At 33.3% G+C, this 20,046-nt stretch overlaps 2 protein-coding genes across 3 annotated transcripts; both read left to right on the top strand.

Annotated features, from left to right (window-relative positions):
• The first annotated feature begins 1,054 nt into the window (after positions 1-1,054).
• Positions 1,055-2,896, top strand: LOC120163138 (histone H2A variant 1-like). Of its 2 annotated transcripts, none has more exons than XM_039173139.1 (3): positions 1,055-1,182; positions 1,391-1,510; positions 2,398-2,896. In XM_039173139.1, the coding sequence occupies exons 1-3, from the start codon at positions 1,072-1,074 to the stop codon at positions 2,692-2,694; spliced, it is 528 nt and encodes a 175-aa protein (XP_039029070.1). In that variant the 5' UTR covers positions 1,055-1,071; the 3' UTR covers positions 2,695-2,896. The 2 variants fall into 2 exon arrangements, with proteins under 2 accessions (XP_039029070.1, XP_039029074.1); XM_039173143.1 differs by having other exon boundaries at positions 1,110-1,180; positions 1,373-1,510; positions 2,398-2,889.
• A 1,492-nt stretch (positions 2,897-4,388) lies between these two features.
• On the top strand, positions 4,389-6,979 carry LOC120163154 (beta-carotene isomerase D27, chloroplastic-like). The gene is made up of 7 exons (XM_039173153.1): positions 4,389-4,714; positions 4,804-4,943; positions 5,161-5,253; positions 5,503-5,564; positions 5,833-5,939; positions 6,531-6,623; positions 6,836-6,979. The coding sequence occupies exons 1-7, from the start codon at positions 4,468-4,470 to the stop codon at positions 6,883-6,885; spliced, it is 792 nt and encodes a 263-aa protein (XP_039029084.1). The 5' UTR covers positions 4,389-4,467; the 3' UTR covers positions 6,886-6,979.
• Positions 6,980-20,046: the final 13,067 nt, after the last annotated feature.

A 20,046-nucleotide genomic window follows, 5' to 3' on the forward strand; every position in this document is an offset into this window, starting at 1 on the left:
TTTCCTTTATTTTTTTCATATTATTTTCCTTTATTTTATGTGTTTTTTTTAATTTTTAAATAAGAATATCTATCACTGCGACACACTTTTCTTTGATATTTTATCATGTATTTTTTTTATGTTTTATGTTACATGTTTCTTATGATTTTTTGTACGTTTTCCTCATATATCTGCAATCATTTTGGTGTTAGTACGTTTTCCAATTTGTTTGTCGGTGATTACGTATTATTAGGTCTTATCTATGGTAAAAAGTTGTTTGTCAATATAATCAGAATTATACAGTAAAGCAGTCTGTCAAATTATTTGATTTGCTCACTACTTTTTATCACTTCGTAAATCACCTCGATACATATAATTTTTTTATGAATGTTACTAGGTTTTTTGGCGTTAAACGTCATTTTCAATGAAATGTTTCGTTTTTTCTTCGGATCTTTGGGTTTAATATTTTTCTTTTTATGTATGAGTTTTTTGGTGATTGTTACCTTTATTTTTCTCTCTATGTTTGAGTATATTATAATTTTGATCACTTCCATCATTTTTATTAATGAAATCCAGTTACCGTTATTAAAAAATATATTTGAAGATTATGTGAAAAGTAAATAAAATAAATTTAAGAAATTTATATAATAACATAAAATATTTAAAAAATAAAAAATATAGATAAACTAAAAATAATTTTGATTTAATCATTTATAGATATATATGAATTTTGATAAAATCTAAATTTTAGATTAAATTAAAAAACAGAAAATATATTTAAATTATTTATAAATCTGACTTGATTCATAAATATGAGACTAAAATTAACAAAAAGAAGATGATTCAATTTCAAACAGGAATAACAAAAAAGGGTAAATCAAACTCCAATCGGCCTAGTCTATAAACTATTCCGAGCCACCCTATTGAGTGGTCTAAGTCACGTGTTTGGTCCAAGCGACGAGTTAGGGTGGCAGGGAATTTTGGGAAAAAGGAAAGGGTAATTGGTAATTAAAGTTGAAATTTTTTGAAATGTCGAAATCGAAGAATTTTCCCACCTAAAATTAACCGCCATTTCAATTTCCGGCATTTAAAATGACAACCAAATCTCAAGGTAATTATAAACCCAGAAATCCAACCACATTGCCTCATATTTCCACTGTTTTCTTCACTTTCAGGCTTTCAATCACTCTAAAATTCTCTCAGGTCTCTCTTGTCACTACCTTTTATTTTCCTTTACTACATTATAGATATATATTTTATCGATTCAAATTTATATAGCATCTGAGAACTTCTCCGACTGGTCCCTGGATCTGGTTAGTGTTTAACAGATCTGGGTTATAGTAATGCTGCGTTGGTATTATTTTCACTTGTTTTTTTGGTTTTTTTATTATTTATTTTATGGTGAACGAAGATGGCAGGAAAAGGTGGAAAGGGGCTTTTGGCGGCGAAAACAGTCGCAGCTAACAAGGACAAGGACAAAGATAAGGATAAGAAGCGCCCGGTTTCTCGTTCATCTCGTGCCGGAATTCAGGTGTTTCTCAGAATTTACTACACATTTACTTTGTTTTCAGTTATACATGTTTGTTATCTTTGGATGCATTGCTCCGTGAATTATAAAAAGAAAGAAGTAAATCTAGAAGGTGGATTCTGTGTTTGTTTTTGTCGGTTTGATAATTGTAGATCTTTATATTTTTTATTCTAAATAAGATTAGAAAAAGAACGATTAAAGTTTGAAGTACTCGTGGTTGATGGTTGAGACATACGCAAGTTGGCCATCTTTTTTATGTCAAGACACCGTGATTCTTCAAAATAGTTGTTATGTGGTTATGAATGCTAAAACAAAGAACAATTTTGGCATACGCGTTTTCAATGATTTTAGCTCTTGTTTTAGCCTTATGGGAAAAAAAAAGCCTAGTTCTTTTTGTCCACTGTGTTTCATTTTACTTTTCTCTTGAGAGTTATTATTATTATTATTTTTGCATTTCAGGAAGATAAACAGGATTTATGGATTTAATTCACAGCTTTGCAAAATCTGGGACGTAGCTGTATAATGTATAGGTAGTTGGTTCATTTTATACATTGTAAGCAACATCAGATTCCTGCTTCTTTTGGGTAATGAAAGCACGTTCATCTATAAAAAAATTGATGCAACTCAGTCAGCGAAGTATCTATACCCATGATGTAGTTTTTAATCTTTAACCAGATCACACTGTTTCTGTACTATGAGTTAAAGATATTTATTATGATTCCATGTACTTAGTTAAATCTTTTTATAATTGTAGTCTCTGTTGTTTGCCTGGTAAGACCATAGCAAAAGAGGGTTTTCTTTCCACCTGGTATTTGTGATATGTTTCTTGGTTGAGGTTTAGTTCTCAATTAGCCAAGGCTCTCATGCGTTTCACTGCTTCTTGTTATTAGTTCCCAGTGGGTCGTATCCATCGTCATCTCAAGTCCAGGGCTTCTGCAAACGGGAGAGTTGGGGCCACAGCTGCCGTTTACTTGGCCTCTATCCTCGAATACCTGACGGCCGAGGTTCTAGAGTTGGCCGGAAACGCGAGCAAGGATCTGAAAGTGAAAAGAATCACCCCAAGGCATCTGCAGCTGGCTATTAGGGGAGATGAAGAGCTTGACACCCTTATCAAGGGCACCATTGCTGGAGGTGGTGTGATCCCTCACATTCACAAGTCCCTCATCAACAAGACCACCAAAGAATAGTAATGTCTGATTTCAACTAGGTTTGACTTTCCAGTACTGCTATGTCTTCTGTGTTATTTGTAGTCTTTGCTTAATCTGTCTAGGACATCTGGTTAGTATATACGATGGTAGCAACTCTCAATGTTCTTTCCTTTGTACTTATGGATTATGATCTTTATTTAGAGTAGGAATGGTGCCTGTTGGATACTTTTAACTGCGGTTTCCTTGGAAATCTGGCTCTGAAGTTCCAATATGTTCATTTGACATGATTGTGAAATCGTTTTTTTTATAAATATTTTTCTTGTCACAGACAGCCTTTTCCTCTTATGCTTAGTTACATAATATGATTTTATATTTAAGAAAATAAGTGAAATTTTATTTTATGATAAAATATAAATATATTAAAGATTGGAATAAAAATAAACAAATGAATAAATTTAGATTAATCGATTAAAAAGAAGGGTAAACTACACATTTAGCACTCAAGCTATCACTTTTGTTTTGTTTTGGTGATATAATTATTATTTGTTTCAAAATTATATTTAATATTATGTTTTGGTTTTATTCTAGTCACAATTATTAAAAAATCAATGGCGATGTTGATGTGTTATCATTGATTTTTTTAAAAATGTCAATAGTTTTTTTGATTTTTTAATAGTGGGTGACCAAAATAAAACGTTAGATATGATTTTAAAAATATAATAGTTGAGTGACCACAGCAAAATAAAAATAATAGTTGAGGTACTGAATGTGTAGTTTACCCTAAAAAGAAATTGAGCCTGGGCTTATCCAGCTTGAAAAGCTGCTTGTCTTTACTCCTTGAAGAGGTATACGCATCCAGCCGACCTGCATTCTTCACCAATATTCCATATTTGCCACTTGGATCACATTAAAGCAAAGATTTTGAGTTATTGAAGGTCAATTAATTAGGCTGTCGGAGGATTTCTGTTAATTGAAGTTCAATTACTCACATTAACATTAATTTTAAATCTAGGGTTATGATATTCTTAGTATTGTTTTAGAGAATCGGAGACAAAATTGATGTTTTTTTTTCTTATGATTTTCACTTGAGTTTAAATTGACATCTTGAATATTTTTTTAAATGATTTCATATAATCAAATTAGCACAATTCCTTGAACGATGCAATGAATTAAAGTTTGATTATTAAATCAAAAGAGTTTCTTGAAAGTATTAATAAGCAAAAGTCTAGTACCAATTTGAATTAATAAGTTAAGTTCAAATATCTAATTGGACAAAAAAATATAACCACCAAATTGAATCTTGTAGCCAAGTTCAGGTACTAAATTACATATTTATCATTCTTGAAACTAAAAGTAGAGGGGTTAATTTCAAGTGTACAAGGAATACGGGGACTGACAGCAGAAATAGACCTTTAATTTAACACAATTCTAGTATGGAGCTGCATTACTTGGCCTAGCTTCCCTGTCCCCAGCGGCCACTTGGTATCTTCAAAAACTACCACTCTGATGTGATGATCACGAAGCCTTGAAAATTTCAATATTCCACTTATACAATTAAATCAAATCTCCACTTGTACTGCGAGTACTGCTAAGAGCTCAGCATCTTTGTTTCCCAATACCAACAAAACAGCATCTTTAAACACCAACATGCCTTTTATTTTGAGCATTGCCAACGACTGCACAAGATTCCAAAAACCGTCCATATATACCAAAGTTCTCATAGCTTTCTCCACATGCACATTTTGTTCTTATATACTTACCGCTAGCACTTCCCCTCCATTCACATCAAGATTTTACTTTACTTTTCCATCAATGGAAGCTAGGTTAATTTTACAAAGTCGGAGCCCGACCGCGATGTCCTCGAGGCGAGCAGATGAACGGCGATGTCGTCCGGTTCGTTCGGTGCTAGCTATGCCGCCGGAGAACTTAGTTACGGAGAGGTTGAGGTTGAAGAAGTTAAAGCCTGCAGATAGCAAAGCTGGTAGCAGTGTACATAATGATAACTGGTTTGATCTTTTGGCTATTAATTATCTATCCCAAAGTCTACAAGCTGCAACAGGTTCGTTTTCTATGGTTACCATGATTTTGTTTCTATAGGAAGAAGAGATTGGATTTTGGAAAATGTTGAAAAATTGTGTATATACGCAGGGCTGAAGAGCATGATGAGTGGATACGAGAGCTTGGTGGAGACGACAGCAATGATGTCGAAGAGATACAATACTAAAACACAACAGAAGCTTGTCGTTAAAGCTCTTGACAGTGCCATCCCCAAGTTCATTCTAGACCTGGCAAGTTTATTTCCATTGCTGGTTTACACTATTCCTGGAGATTAAATTCATGTAACTCACATGAGTTCTCATACAAAACAAAAATGGCGTTTTAGAGAGAAAAAACCCCAGAAAAGTTATGTTTGCATGCTGGTTTACGTTCACATTAGGCAAATATGATCCGATGGTTTACTAAATTAATATTGATATCATTGATGTGGTGGTGATCCAATGGCAGATAAGAACATTGCTGCCTCAATCTCAATTCACAAGGGAATATTTCGCTGCCTTCACCACCGTGTTTTTCGCCTGGCTCATCGGACCTTCTGAGGTAAGAAAATGGTGGGAAGTAGCTCATTTCTTTGTATAAATCTGAAAAAGTGACAATGTCAATAATAAAGAAAGAAAGAAAAACAAGGAGAAATGATATCATGTTTTTTTAGCAAACAATAACATGCATAAATCACGTGCGGCTTACGGAGATGTAAAACTTGTGTCATGGCTCATACATGCATATGATTTCCTCCTGGTAAACTCTGTGAATGAAAATCTAACATTCTTATTGATGCAATGCCACAAGGTCCTGGAATCGGAGTTCGAGGGAAGGAGAGAAAAGAATGTCGTCTATGTAAAAAAGTGCAGGTAATTTTACCAACGCTCGCCATTATAATTAAGCACTATAGTCTAATCCAAGATGGAGACCCACCTCACCAACTTAAGAAACTTTAATACGGTAAATAACCTGTTCCAATGATTGTGTGGTGGACTCTGCTTTTTGTCCATTGCTATCACGATGATCATCGTCGTCGTCATCCTCACAATCATCGTTAACATAGAATTCATCGTTAAAGATTTCATCACCCTTAGATAATCCTGGAAATCCTCCAATATTTGCTTGGACTTTTTGTAGGTTCCTGGAGCAGAGCAACTGTGTTGGAATGTGCATCAATCTCTGCAAGATGCCCTCTCAAGTCTTTATTAAGGATTCCCTGGGAATGCCGGTAAACATGGTTCCAAGTAAGTATACAGTCATTCAGATCAATGCTAACATCAATGATTACAAAAATTAAACGGGGAAAATTGGTGTTAGAATAGGAAAAAGAGGAAAAGAAAATTAATTCAAACAGTAACAGTTCTTGCACTAGATTGTGGAGCTCATGCTCATTATTCAATGTAGGGCCTGCATGCTTCAGCACTTAGGGTGCAAAGCTGAAAGTGGTCCCGTCCAACCTCAACCGAGAATACTAGCATGTAAAATAACACAAAATGCAATGCGTTATGCATACACAAAACCATGATGTTCATTCTTACATTCTATCTAGGCCGTAAATTTGGTATAACAAATCTTATGATTAAATTCCATGTATCGACTGGTTATGAAAGATATGCTGAACTCTTCTTGTTCCCATGAATCCAATCATTATTCTACAGCCAACTCCATATAAAATCAGAATCTGCCTGGAAATTGTGTCATTAAAACCATCAAAGCTTAATATTATTCACACTTTCCACGTACCAATCATTCATGAGAAGCAGGAGACCATTACTGTTTATGAAGCCAATCCATCGGAACAGTTAACAGAAGCTCTGATGCATATTTAACTGCAGATTTTGATGATATGAGCTGCAAGATGATTTTCGGTCAGGATCCTCCAGCATCGAACGATGATCCGGCGCTCAAGCAGCCTTGCTACAAATTATGTAATAATTTATTTAAACTGCAATTTTATATGTACCTCCATCCTTTCATCATTGTGGTGCATAGTACAAATCTCAAATTCGGTCCTTCAACTTGGCCAACTTAATGCTGCTGTTCCAAGCACAAATGAGCTTTCATGAGTGCTTAATATGACAGTGGAAATTGTATCTCTGACCAAAACTACCTTTTTTTATCTTCTAAATATCATATGCAGGTAAGGCAAACCAAATGCACACAGTGAAGAGCTCCGGCCAATGCATTTAGGGGAAACGGGAACTTTAACAACGGTTTTCATCGATGACAAAACCTGACCTGAAAATCTTTTCATTATTGTTCAATACAAATACTTGTAAAATACTGAAAATTTTCATTTTGAAATTCACAACATCCCATCCTCCATTATAAATTCAATTACTTCAGTGCAACAAAGAAAAAGCCTTTTCTTTTCAAGAAACTCAATGATGCAGACAGATTCTAGAAACTTAAATGTTGAGAATTTCAGTAAGCTCTTTTGACATTTTAAATAGTCACGGCAAGATGCTAAACTAATGTCTTCTTTCATAATTCAAACATGAGAAAACACTAAGAGTATTGATCTTGCACGTAAACATAAACAACCGTAAAAAGGGAATCTAATAGAAAAGTAAAACAATACAAAGGCACTGAAAGAGTGTTAAAGAAGTGCAGAACTAAAATTGGCACTGAGATGTTCACAGAATTAATCTTTGATTAAGGTGTATGATTCAACCTCAAAATATATTGTCCTTGTAGAAAGAGATCAAAATCTTAGATAATAATAGTAATATGGCTAAACAGTAAAAAAGAGAGTAATTTAGCATTCCAAAATTAAGAATCAGCATCCACGCAGATACTATGGCTAAAGAAGCAAACAAGGGAAACCTGTGCCCAAAGTTATACAAGATAACTAGAGGTTGATATCATATATGTATGGACTATCGGTATTATAGAAATTGGAACTCTTCAATCCAAGTTATCACTTCTTACTGTTACTGAAGACAACTTCATCTTAGAAAATTTCACTTTGTGTTTTAAGAAGGATTCAAAAGATTATGAATTTTGCAGGAAGAATTTATTTCACATGCTCAAAACAAGAAAGCCTATTTTAGGCCTCAGTTAATAAAAGGAACTCAACCATTCCGTGGATTCTAGAAATTGTCGATGAACTGCTTCTTTATCTCTTGACTACTACTGCCATGCTTAGATCACTGATGAGCATCATATCACCCTTCAATGTGTAAAGACCAACATAGGTAGCATTTCCTTATGAATGCTCAGAGAATACACTCACCAAAATGCACATATTACCCTAGAGCTCCCCCTCCCTCCAACACACTAAAAAAGGGGTTATCGTTAAGGTTCAACAGATTTTAAAATGGATGTTTTTTTTCCTTCTTAAAACCGTAATAATTCTTGGCAAAATCTATAAGCAGAGCAATGGATACTCTAGAGTTTTCTTTGGATCTTTTGATGAGGGGTTTGACCATGATGAAACACTTCCACATTTTAATTAACGCTAATGGAAAAGCCAACTAGCTTTCCTATTAGGAGAAGTGTTTTTGACTGAAAAATCGTTGTAGGCTTTAAGGTCAGCAAGGGTGGACCAGTTGTGTCTCCCACCTTAGGTGCTGCCAAGTGAGCAATCTAAGATTCTTCTGCTTTCTTTTCTGTCTCAATGAGAGAGTGACTGGTAGACCCACTTTCCCCTTGAAATTCAGCCGAAAGTTAATTCCCTTCATAATAATGTTTTGAAGTTAATTGACATTCAAATACAAGATGGTATGAACAAGTGGGTGGACAAAACATATTGGTGACCAGGAAAGAAATTTTTGTCACTTTGAGATGACAATATTTGGATTTCAATAGCGCAGAATGTGAATAAGAACTAATACGGGTATCATCAAAATGCCAACCTAGTCTAAGATATTCAGAAGAACTATAAACAGACATTTAAAGCTCAGGTATTGAAAAATGTACTTGGTGGCTGAAACGTCTAAGAATTTGTCAGCTGGTTGCTCCTTTTGTATCATCTCTAGTTTCTAGCTAAGATATTTTGTCACTTTATGAACTCTTCTAAATGGCCTATATTTAGATTTTCCTTTTATATTCACAATAATGGCCATAAGATCACTAAAACATCCATATTAACCAATATCTTACCTAACACGCGTTGTCACTCTGGAAAAGATAAGCTAAAGCTTCATGGAACAGAAATCGGCTAGTTTAATATAAGTACAGATAACCCGATGATTACTTCGGTCCTTACCATAACATCAAAGGTCAATGAAATTCGGTTATTTCTGTCGACATCGTTTTTCGCCCGGGGTGGGAAAAAATTGGTAAGACTTAGAGGTAATTCTTTGACAAAGTTTTGAAATGTGAGGAGTCGACATCAAAATACCAAGTTTCAGCTCTACGAAAATCAGAAAATAAGTTCGGAAGTCAGTTACATGTGGGAAATATTAGCGCCCCGCAGTATCCAAAAATTTGTACCTAGTTGATTACCATATATTTAGAATTGAAGATTTGAGTTCGAACTTTATTCAATTTAAAAATCATTATGGATGTAAAGTTGAAAAGTATATTCGTTTATTAAAGCTAATAGCATTCACCCCTTAGCATGAATGTGCGAGATAAGCTATTGTGCCCAATAACCGGCATATATTGTCTTGATATTTTAGAAATCATGATGCGGTCTTGAAAAGAATGTCGACATATTTCGGGAATCACCGGTAGTCACCCTTTGAGCATACTTACGGGAGATATACTATTGACTCCTTAATAAGTGAACATTGTCTTAGATTTTAAAACATGATGCAATCAAACAATTTTTATTATTAATCTTAATTAAGCTAAGGGCATATTAAGACTTTTTCTATCTTAAAGTGTAGACATCATCTAAAATTTTATTTCTTTAACCTTCATTTTGTTATTTTTCCCTATCATACATTAAAGATTTTAGAAAACTATTTTTTTTGCAAATAAAATTAACCTTGAGGGGTGGAATGAAATCTGAAGATAATCTCTCCACTTAAAAATCCATGTATGATTAGAAGGGACTTTTCAGACACGTAACATATCCTAGGGCTCACGGTAGGGCTGAGCAATGAAACTGAGAAAACCAAAAAATGACACGAATCGAGTAAAACGGTTCGGTTCAGTTCGAGTTTACCTTTTACGATTCGTTTTGGGTTGATTTAAACACTCAATTGTCTTAATTCGGTTCGGTTTGGATTTTCCATATAGAACCTATTTGTTCCATATTAAACCAAATAAACAAATTCAAACTAATGTCCTGCCCATTTATTTAATATTTAGCCCAATTAAAGTAAGAGAAAATAACCTCAGTGACCAAAAATGCCTTATAATATACGATTTTAACCAACTTTTTTTTGATTTGCCAAAATGACCAACTAAATCGCAATGCGATCGATAATTCGCAACGCGATCTCCGGTATCGCAAATCAGTTTCCAGATTCGCAACGCGAACTTCGACTATCGCAATGCAAACTTCGACTATCGCAATGCGAACTTGGACTATCGCAATATGAATATGTAAATCGCAATGCGAACTTGGACTATCGCAACACGAACTTGGACTATCGCAATGCGAACTTGCGAACTTGGACTATCGCAATGCGAATATGTAAATCGCAATGCGATAGTCGAAGTTCGCGTTGCGATTTATTCCAAATTCATTGCGATAGTCCAAAATCGCAACGACTAGTGGTATTGCATTTGTTTCTTAAGAATTTTCTCTAAAAAGATAGTATTCGCGCGGACGTGTCGAAGATACGTATTACCACGACCACGACCACGACCCCGACCCCGACCCGACCCGACCCGAGACGGACGGCGGCGGCGGCGCGCGAGAGTCTCCCTTGTTCTCTATCACTCAACAAGGAAGTGGGAAAGCCAAGCCTTAAATACAATTCCCAATAGTGTTTCCAATACTATGTGGGATTGAGCATTACCAACACTTATTCCCAATACTATGTGGGATTGAGCCTTAAATAGTGATATTATTTTTGAAAGTTTTGCTTAAAATTGCAATAATCACGATTGATTGTAGATTGACTTTTAATTATGACATATTTAATCGTATAATACTAATGCAATTGGTTGCTGATTCAGTTGTTTTAAGGTGCATGATTGTTAATTGTTTCCTGAATAATCACATTGTATTGGAAACAAGTGTTGGTAATGCTCAATCCCACATAGTATTGGAAACACTATTGGGAATGGTATTTAAGGCTTGGTATTCCCACTTCCTTGTTGAGTGATAGAGAACAAGGGGGACTCTCGCGCGCCGCTGCCGCCGCTGTCCGTCTCGTCTCGGGTTGGGGTCGGGGCCGTGGTCGTGGTCGTGGTAATACGTGTCTTTGACACGTCCGCGCGAATACTATCTTTTTAGAGAAAATTCTTAAGAAACAAATGCAATACCACCAGTCGTTGCGATTTTGGACTATCGCAACAAATTTGGAATAAATCGCAACGCGAACTTCGACTATCGCAATGCGAACTTCGACTATTGCAATGCAAATATGTAAATCGCAATGCGATAGTCGACTATCGCAATGCGAACTTGGACTATCGCAACGCGAACTTCGACTATCGCATTGCGATTTACATATTCGCATTGCGATAGTCGACTATCGCATTGCGATTTACATATTCGCATTGCGATAGTCCAAGTTCGCAAGTTCGCATTGCGATAGTCCAAGTTCGCATTGCGATAGTCGACTATCGCATTGCGATTTACATATTCGCATTGCGATAGTCCAAGTTCGCGTTGCGAATCTGGAAACTGATTTGCGATACCAGAGATCGCGTTGCGAATTATCGATCGCATTGCGATTTAGTTGGTCATTTTGGCAAATCCAAAAAAAGTAGGTTAAAATTGTATATTATAAAGCATTTTTGGTCAATGAGGTTATTTTCTCTTAAAGTAAGTACAAGATAAAACCCTAAATATAAATTAAATCTTTTCTTCCTTTAGTTTTAGATTACAATTCACGCTTCATCCATTTTCCACTATTTTCATTTATGCCTTTCTTCGACAGAGCTTCAAGTTCAAGCTTTTAACACTCAGCCAACTTTAAGACTTCAACCGATTGCTCTCTCATCCTCACTTTCCCTTCATATTGGCATCTTGACTATGATTTCATACAGTAAATAATATTAAAAATAGTTTTAAAATTCATGTTAGAATAAAATATTACTTATTTTTTTGTTTATATTTACACTTTGAATCTTAATTCTGTCATGACTCTCTGAGTTTGTAAACTGTTTTTTTTCTTCAGAAAATGAAATCTTCATCATCTAGTGCTACTCCTATGTTTCACGCTAATGCTGAGACTCCTTGTGATCCTCCAAATAATTCAAATGATGCTGTCAAAACTTATCTATCAACTGCAGCTTCTTCAAGCATCCCATCGAATCTTCAGCAGCCTTCAAAAAACATGAGGCATGTTAGGTACCACAAGTTCTCTAGTTTGAGAACATTTTACAAAATTACCTTGTGTAGTTGGAGATATTCCATAATGTAGCTGTAATTATAGTGGGAAAACCCTTAAATGTCCAACTAAAAGTGGAACTAGTGTCATGCATAATCATATGAAACGTTGTCCTAAGTACCCATTTAACAAGGTAGATGAAGAACAACATAATTTGTGTTTTAAATCAGAGGAGGATGGGCAGAAAAGTTCAGGTTCAGTTATTTGGAATTTTGACCAAACACTATGTCGAGAATATTATGCTAGGATGATTATCATGGATGAATTGCCTTTTAGACTTGTTGAGCATGAGTGATTTCGTGATTTTTGCAATATGATGCAACCTATATTCTAAGTTCTCTCTAGGTTCACTATAACAAAGGATTGCATGGAAATTTACTTGGAAGAAAAATATAAACTTTTTAAGTATTTTAAGAGTTTCAATCAAATGGTTTCTCTCACTACTGATATATGGACTTCTTGGAAAAACCTTAGTTACTTGTCTCTCACTGTTCATTTTGTTGATGATGAACGGAAATTACATATACAAATCTTAAATTTTACACCCATTCCTATTCATTCGGGTGATGTGATAGGGAAATACATTGAAAAACACTTGCTTGAGTAAGGAATAGATAATGCTAGATCCAATGATGTTACGATCAAGTATATAAAAAAGGCTAAACAATTGGAAACAAAGCATTTTAGGGAGTGATTACCTTCACATGAGGTGTTGTGCACATATATTAAATCTAATTGTTAGAGAAGGTTTGAAAGATTTGGATGACTCGATTTTTAGAATTCGTTCGGCTGTTAGATATGTTAGGTCATCACCAGCTAGGATGCAAATGTTTAAGTTGTGTGTTGAGCAATAAAAAATTGAGAGCAAGAGTATAGTTTGCTTGGACGTTGGAACTAGATGTAACACAACATTTTTAACGCTATATGCTGCCTTGAAATTTGAAACAACTATTGATAGGTTGGGAGAGCAGGATTTTAAGTATAGAGATGAGCTTTCAAGTTCAAAAATGAAGGGTCTACCTACTGACTTAGATTGGGAGCATGCTCGTGCTTTATTGCCATTTTTAAGAGCCTTTTTTGATTCTACATTGAAGTTGTTTGGTTCTTCATATGTTACTAGCAATTATTATTTTCATGTTGTGTTTGCCATTGGAATGAGAATTAATGATAAGCTAAATGATCCAAACTCAATTATAAAACTTATGACTACAAATATGAGGGAAAAATATCAAAGTATTGGGGGAATATGAAAAATCTTAATCCACTCTTATTCATTTCTATGATTTTAGATCCTAGACATAAGATGAATTATGTGATCTTTGTGATTGAAGAAGTTTACGATGCTAAGAAAGCTGAGCAGTTGAGTGAAATTGTAAAACAAACTTTAAATGAGTTGTTTGATCATTATAGTTTTTTAAGTGGTATATCCCAAGAGGAACCAAGTGTTGTTTCTCAATCTAATGTCTCTAGGGTTGAGAATGATGAGCTGGTTGATTTGTTTGCTTATTCCAAGACCAATTACAAAAGGAAGAGGGCTGAAAGTGTGTTTAGTGAAGGAAAATCTAAACTTGAAAAGTATTTGGAGAACAAAGTAAAACCTAATGTTATTGTTTGATTGGTGGAAGAACAAAAGTAAGACCTATCCTATAATTTCTTTAATGGCTCGAGATATTTTGGCAATTCCTATATCTATAGTGGCTTCAGAATCTGCTTTCAGCACTGGAGGTCATGTTCTTGACTCATTTCGGAGTTCTTTAACTCCAAAAATTGTTGAGTGTCTCATTTGTGCACAATATTGGTTGAAAACATCACTTGTAGCAATCCAAAAGGAGGAACAAATTGAAGAAATAAAGAACATTGAGAGTGGTAAGTAATAATTATATAAACAGTTGTAAATATATTTTCTCATTTATGTAAATATTCTTACTTCTAAATATTTTTTGACTTTTAATAGGTTTCGAAGATTTAAGGCTAAATGAAACAATGATGATCATTGATGATTGATCGAAGATGGAACACTTACAAGGTAATTAAGAAATGCATGATTTTTTGTTTATAAAATTCAACAACCTGACTATAGACTGTTTTCAAGGATTATAATTGAATGTATGTTACTGCTTAATAGGTTTTAATTTATAATTGAATGTGTGTTATTGTCTTCAACGATTATAAGAAATGCATGATTTTTAGTTTATAAAATGCAGCAGCCTGATTATAAACTTTATAGTTCCATCTCATTCAATGCAGTATGCCAAAATCAGTTTATTGCTCTTAGTTTAATGTTTTTATTTTAATTTTTAGTATGCAGCACCCTGATAAGAATATTTATGCTCTTATTTTAATTTTTAACTAATAGTTTATTTTTCTTATCTTAAGTTCAATAATTTATTTTTATTTGTTTGTAGGGTGTACTCATAATGTCTACCGTTTGGAGAAGAATTCTTTTTGTTCAAGAGTTGAATTGTGGATGAAATTTAAGAAATCAGGATGATTATAATTTCAAGTAACTTTTTGTTTAACTTTGATAGTTGAATTAGAGTTTGATTTGGTTATTTAATTTGTAGTGTGAACCGAACGATATGATTATGTTTTTTATTTCAAGTAATTTTTTGTTTAACTTGGATTATATAGATGGATTTGACTTGGATGATTGAGTTATATACATGTGGATTATAGTTTTTGTATGAATTTTACATGTGTTTAATATTTTGAATATCTTATCACGGGTAAAAAGTGAAATTTACATTGACAATCAAAGCAACCAATGATTTTTTCAAGTATGTCTAATAATAGCATTACCGAATTGAACCGAAAAATTTGGTTTTACATATTTCAATTTTTATACCATTCAGTTTCGATTTTAATTTAAAAAAACGCTTATTACGGTTCTATTCAATTTTTATTAAAAACTGAACCGAACTTAACCGAATACACCCCTAGCTCACAGTTATGAAAGAAATGGATAAATAGGCCCAAACAAGTTTTTAAGGGTTATCGAACCAAGGATCAATTCGTCATGCTATCTTCAATCTTGTCTTGCTCGATTTGAATATGCTTATAACCATTTCATTTTCTTAATTTTACGACTTTAGCAAAGAATCAATCCATATTTTTCACCGTTAAAAGAAATTGATCTCGGCAAAAATTGAGGACCATCGGGTCATTGTCTTGGGGTACTTTAAATACAAATCACTGACATATGATAATCTTTTGCAAGTTTAAAACTTTTCAAAGAGAGGATAAACCAATCAGCATTTCCAGTGGAGAGTTCATAATGAGAAGTTGTAACACTCCCAACCCGTATCCGACCCGGATACGAGTCTGAAGTGTCACATTGACTTTTCAAACATTTATTCGTATAAAATAGTGAGTAATTTAAAAACTTTGATAACACTTAACTTATTCAAAACGTTTACAAAATATATCAGAGTTCATACAATTTATATCTTTAGACTACATGCCAACTACACTCTATAACCAGTACATATATTTTCTGATCTGACATTTGGTAAGGAGAACTGACCTGTCTTGCTCCGCATTACTCTTTACTCTTCTCGAAACCTACGTGTGAAACAATCACACGCTAAGTCGAAGACTTAGTGAGGCATAAAAACTTATAATGCACTTTATAACATATATCAATATATGCATGTCCTGTTCTATCATGCTATACCAAATTACATGACTTCCTCATATCATGTAAAATTATATCAGATTAATTAACAATAAATACATACATATACATAAATCATCATTAGCAGTTTATCATGTAATCACATACTTTTATGCTTAACCTTTTCAATCAAACACTATACACACACAACATCATATCATTTGTAATACATTTATCATATCACTAACATATATTTGTTTATATCTCTTGATTAGCCCATGTACACCTGTGAGAACTGTAGATATGTGAGTCTATTGAGGTTGTGCACCACTATGCTGTCATCACAGCTCATATAAATATCCCGAAGGACCTATCCAGAGGTCATAAAAATCCTCGGTAACTATCCAGAGGTCATAAAGATCCTCGGTAACTGTCCATAGGTCCCGAAGAACCTAGGTAAACTGTCCATATGTTCCTTAGAACATAGGTATACTGTCCATATGTCTCGAAAGACATAGGTAAAACTGTCCATATGTTCCGTAGAACATAGGTAAACCCTCGACTCTTGGCATGCCAACTATACCCTTAGCTCTCAAGACACATAACATGGGCATTTTCTTTTATACTTATCATTTCACATAACACATAGTTCAATTACTCATAGAACATTTTCATATGAGTCACATTTACATGTCACATAGCTTATATACTTTCTCGCGTAGTTACATAGATCCATGTCATATAACATATCATATAGCTTAGTTCATTTCTCAGATATTCATATAAACATACATATCATATCTTGTTCACATATGATCATATATGCTTCATATAACACAAGAAACACCTATAACACTTTCTCATAGCTTATATCAATTTTCAGAGTCCTTTCATATTACCTGATGGCATATATCATATAGATATATAATAACTGATATCATATTATCTACCTGATGCTCTATTTCTTTGTATTCCCTTTTTCATATCATCATACATTTAAATATTCTTATATGTCCTATCAATATCCTATAAAATTACTCATATTCTCATATATCATATTTGAATATGATTTGTATAGTAATACTCTATAATTGTATCATATAATGATTTTACCCAAGTACTCATTTATAAAGTTTATATTACATGTTCAATTAGTCTCATGCTATCTTATAAATAATTTCCATTTATTTTATATCATTTTCCTTTTCCACTCACATAAACCATCTATTTATTTAGTTCAATTTCTCATGACTTCCACAATACTCTTTAATAAAACTTTGTAGCTCTTCACTATAATACATAAACCATAGTTTCCTTTAATTTATCAATCTTCCCTATATAACTTATGTATCCTTATTTATGCCCTCGAATTCATATTATTCTCTTAGAATCTCCTAACATTTCTCGTATAATCACTTATACCATATCATATAACTTATTCCATGTTCTTCCATTATTACATAATAAAGTCTTACATAAATCATATAGCATATACAAAGCCTATCATTATCTTTAATCATGCATACATACAATCAATGTAATACAGATAATCACATATAATTATAACCACACATAATCATGTCCATGACTTCATGCATATTACTCTAGGAAATAGACTCATCGCAAGTCTTATTTCCATTAAACACTACTTATCACTAGTATGCACTCACCTTGGCCTCACTAGTCAATTCCAATCTCTTATCTTTCCCTTGATCAATCTTACTTGCCAAATGTTCCGAAATTGCTTTATGCGTAGAATCTACATAAATGTACATTTTGAGGCAATCATTAGATACCTACACCTTGTAGTTGCATACTAGCAACTTAAACGAACTTATTAAACCAATATTTACAATTTTCCTTTAGGGGGAATCGGTTCCCTCCTGTGGGGGTATCGGTTCCCCTATGACATTCTGGAAATTTTATTCGCTTGAAGGGGTATCGGTTCCCCTTGAATGGGTACCGATTCCCCTTGCCCAGAAATCATATTTTGAGCTCGAAATTCACTTCATTTCAGCTTAAACCTTCATATTTTACTTCCTTTAATATTCCTAACTTCTATACACATATTTAAACTCATTTCTATTCCATAATCACTTCTTTAAACCCAAATTTCCATCATTTACATGGCATTCAAGAATCACACTAAATTTTCAATGTGTTCTAAATCCAATTCTAACACTTCATACTTCTTAATTAGATTGATGACAAGTCAAATTCATCCATAAAACTTCAACAACCATACCATATCAAAATTTCATCTTAAAACTCATATTACAAATTCCTTCTTAATTCATTTATCTTATTGTTTAAATCCCATTTAAGCTTTCCTTAAGCTTATTTACTACCCAAAGAATCAAAACTAATTTATAAATTCAAAAATTAAGAAGCTGAAATTAACTCACCCTTATGAAGTAAACCAACGGGAAGAAGAAAGAAGAAGAATGAAGCTTTCCAGACACTTCCTCACCCATAAGCTTCTCTCTTTAAATAAAACAATAAATATCTTTTACATTAAAAGACCATAATACCCTTTCAATTCTTCCATAATTACCATTTAATCCACTATCAAAATATTACAATTTAAATCCCTAAACTTTTCAATTTTTCCTAAATTGATCACCAAATTTTGAAACTTTTCAATTTAGTCACTAACTCGTTATTGCGGATGTTACAAATCTCCCCTCATTTTAAGAAAATTTGCCCTCGAATTTTCACTGAACATCTTAATAAGAACATATATTCTAATGTTCTTATGTTGCTTCCCTGACTTATTCTTTCTTGTCATCATCAGAAACTTACTTTTCAATCCTTTAGTTTTCCAACTATCTTTTTCGTTTATACATTCCTCTTCTGTTGCTTATCATATAAACAATAACCAGTAATACCAATCCATTGTTGTCTTTTCTCTCATTCGACTATGCATTTTTCTTTTGACCTTTCTAAAATTCCATATAATGTCACTCATCACTTTGACAATACATCCATCTCATCTCTCTATATCATGAATCCATCTATTTCTTCATAACTCTCTAATTACCTTATAACCATAGCAACTTGTATTTCGTCATCATTTGACCAAAACACAACTTTAAATCTTTTCCAATTGTGATTAAACATATACTTTAAGGAGTCAAACAATATTTTCACATCACCTTGCACACTTGTCTTATTTCTATATCAAAATTGTCCTCTGTACTTCCATATTTATCGTATCTGATTCTTTTAAATCAATCCCTTTCATTTCTTTATTCCTTATTCCTTATACATAAATTATATATTTCCTTTCATGTTCACATACTCTTGTCTTATCACTTATACTCATCTTTATGTACCAATCTTCATTGCATCATCATTACTCTGATAACCCATTTCTTTCCTCATTTTCTAATTAATTCACCACAATCCAAACTTTTACTCATTCTTTCATCCTTGTCTGTATTACGATACACATAATATCTTCATATAATCTTACATACTTTTCTTACTTCTAATCAAACTTATAATTTGCACTTCCTTATAACCCTTTATCATACTTACTCATTTAACACCATCTTTTCATTTCTTTATCCATTTATCCTTTTATTATCAAAATATTCTTATATACAAATCATATCTTTCCTCCAATCTTATAACTCTAGCATCTTTACTCTGACAGCTAGATAATAACTTTTGTTCAATCTAGGGCACAAGCCCTATTATACCAATCATATACATCATTTCCAATCTAAATTATTTCAAAATTCTCTTACTCAACTTATCAATTTCACCTCTATTCTCATACATCCTGAAATTTCTTTTGCTCAAACTCAACATTCTGACTTCCTGTGTCCTATAATCTGATCATCGATATACACATTCTCAAACTCTTCTTATCAATCCTCAGCTTTACTTAAGTATACAAATTCTTACTTCCTTTTTCTTTACTATACCACATTACTATGATCCAAATATGCAACTATATCCAGATCCATTGCAGATTTGGTTATCATATCCTGACAATATCTTATAATCTTATAATTCCAGTACATTTTTATCACATACTCTAGTTAGCCAATGCTAACTCTTTCCATCTTAATTGCAAATCCTTATCATAAACATACTCTTGTTTATGCGCAATACTATCACTTCGTTTCAAACTCATAAGCTCTGACTTTATACATCTTATACACTTGTCACTGATGCACTTATCCTTAAGTTCTTCTATACGTACTCACCATGTCATTAGATCTTTTTAACATTCTTATGGTGACACTTGTTCACCATATTCTATCTTAT

Source organism: Hibiscus syriacus, unplaced genomic scaffold, assembly GCF_006381635.1.
Source record: "Hibiscus syriacus cultivar Baekdansim isolate YM2019G1 unplaced genomic scaffold, ASM638163v2 tig00002919_pilon, whole genome shotgun sequence".
Classification (NCBI taxonomy): domain Eukaryota; kingdom Viridiplantae; phylum Streptophyta; class Magnoliopsida; order Malvales; family Malvaceae; genus Hibiscus; species Hibiscus syriacus.

Bases quoted from the DNA above. Each gene is read 5' to 3' on its own strand.
- LOC120163154 (XM_039173153.1), top strand. From the start codon at position 4,468: ATGGAAGCTAGGTTAATTTTACAAAGTCGGAGCCCGACCGCGATGTCC. The intron at 5,254-5,502 runs GTAAGAAAATGG...CAATGCCACAAG, and splicing joins GGCTCATCGGACCTTCTGAG to GTCCTGGAATCGGAGTTCGA. The intron at 6,624-6,835 runs GTAATAATTTAT...TATCATATGCAG, and splicing joins GCAGCCTTGCTACAAATTAT to GTAAGGCAAACCAAATGCAC.
- LOC120163138 (XM_039173139.1), top strand. From the start codon at position 1,072: ATGACAACCAAATCTCAAGGTAATTATAAACCCAGAAATCCAACCACA. The intron at 1,183-1,390 runs GTCTCTCTTGTC...TGGTGAACGAAG, and splicing joins TCACTCTAAAATTCTCTCAG to ATGGCAGGAAAAGGTGGAAA. The intron at 1,511-2,397 runs GTGTTTCTCAGA...TCTTGTTATTAG, and splicing joins CATCTCGTGCCGGAATTCAG to TTCCCAGTGGGTCGTATCCA.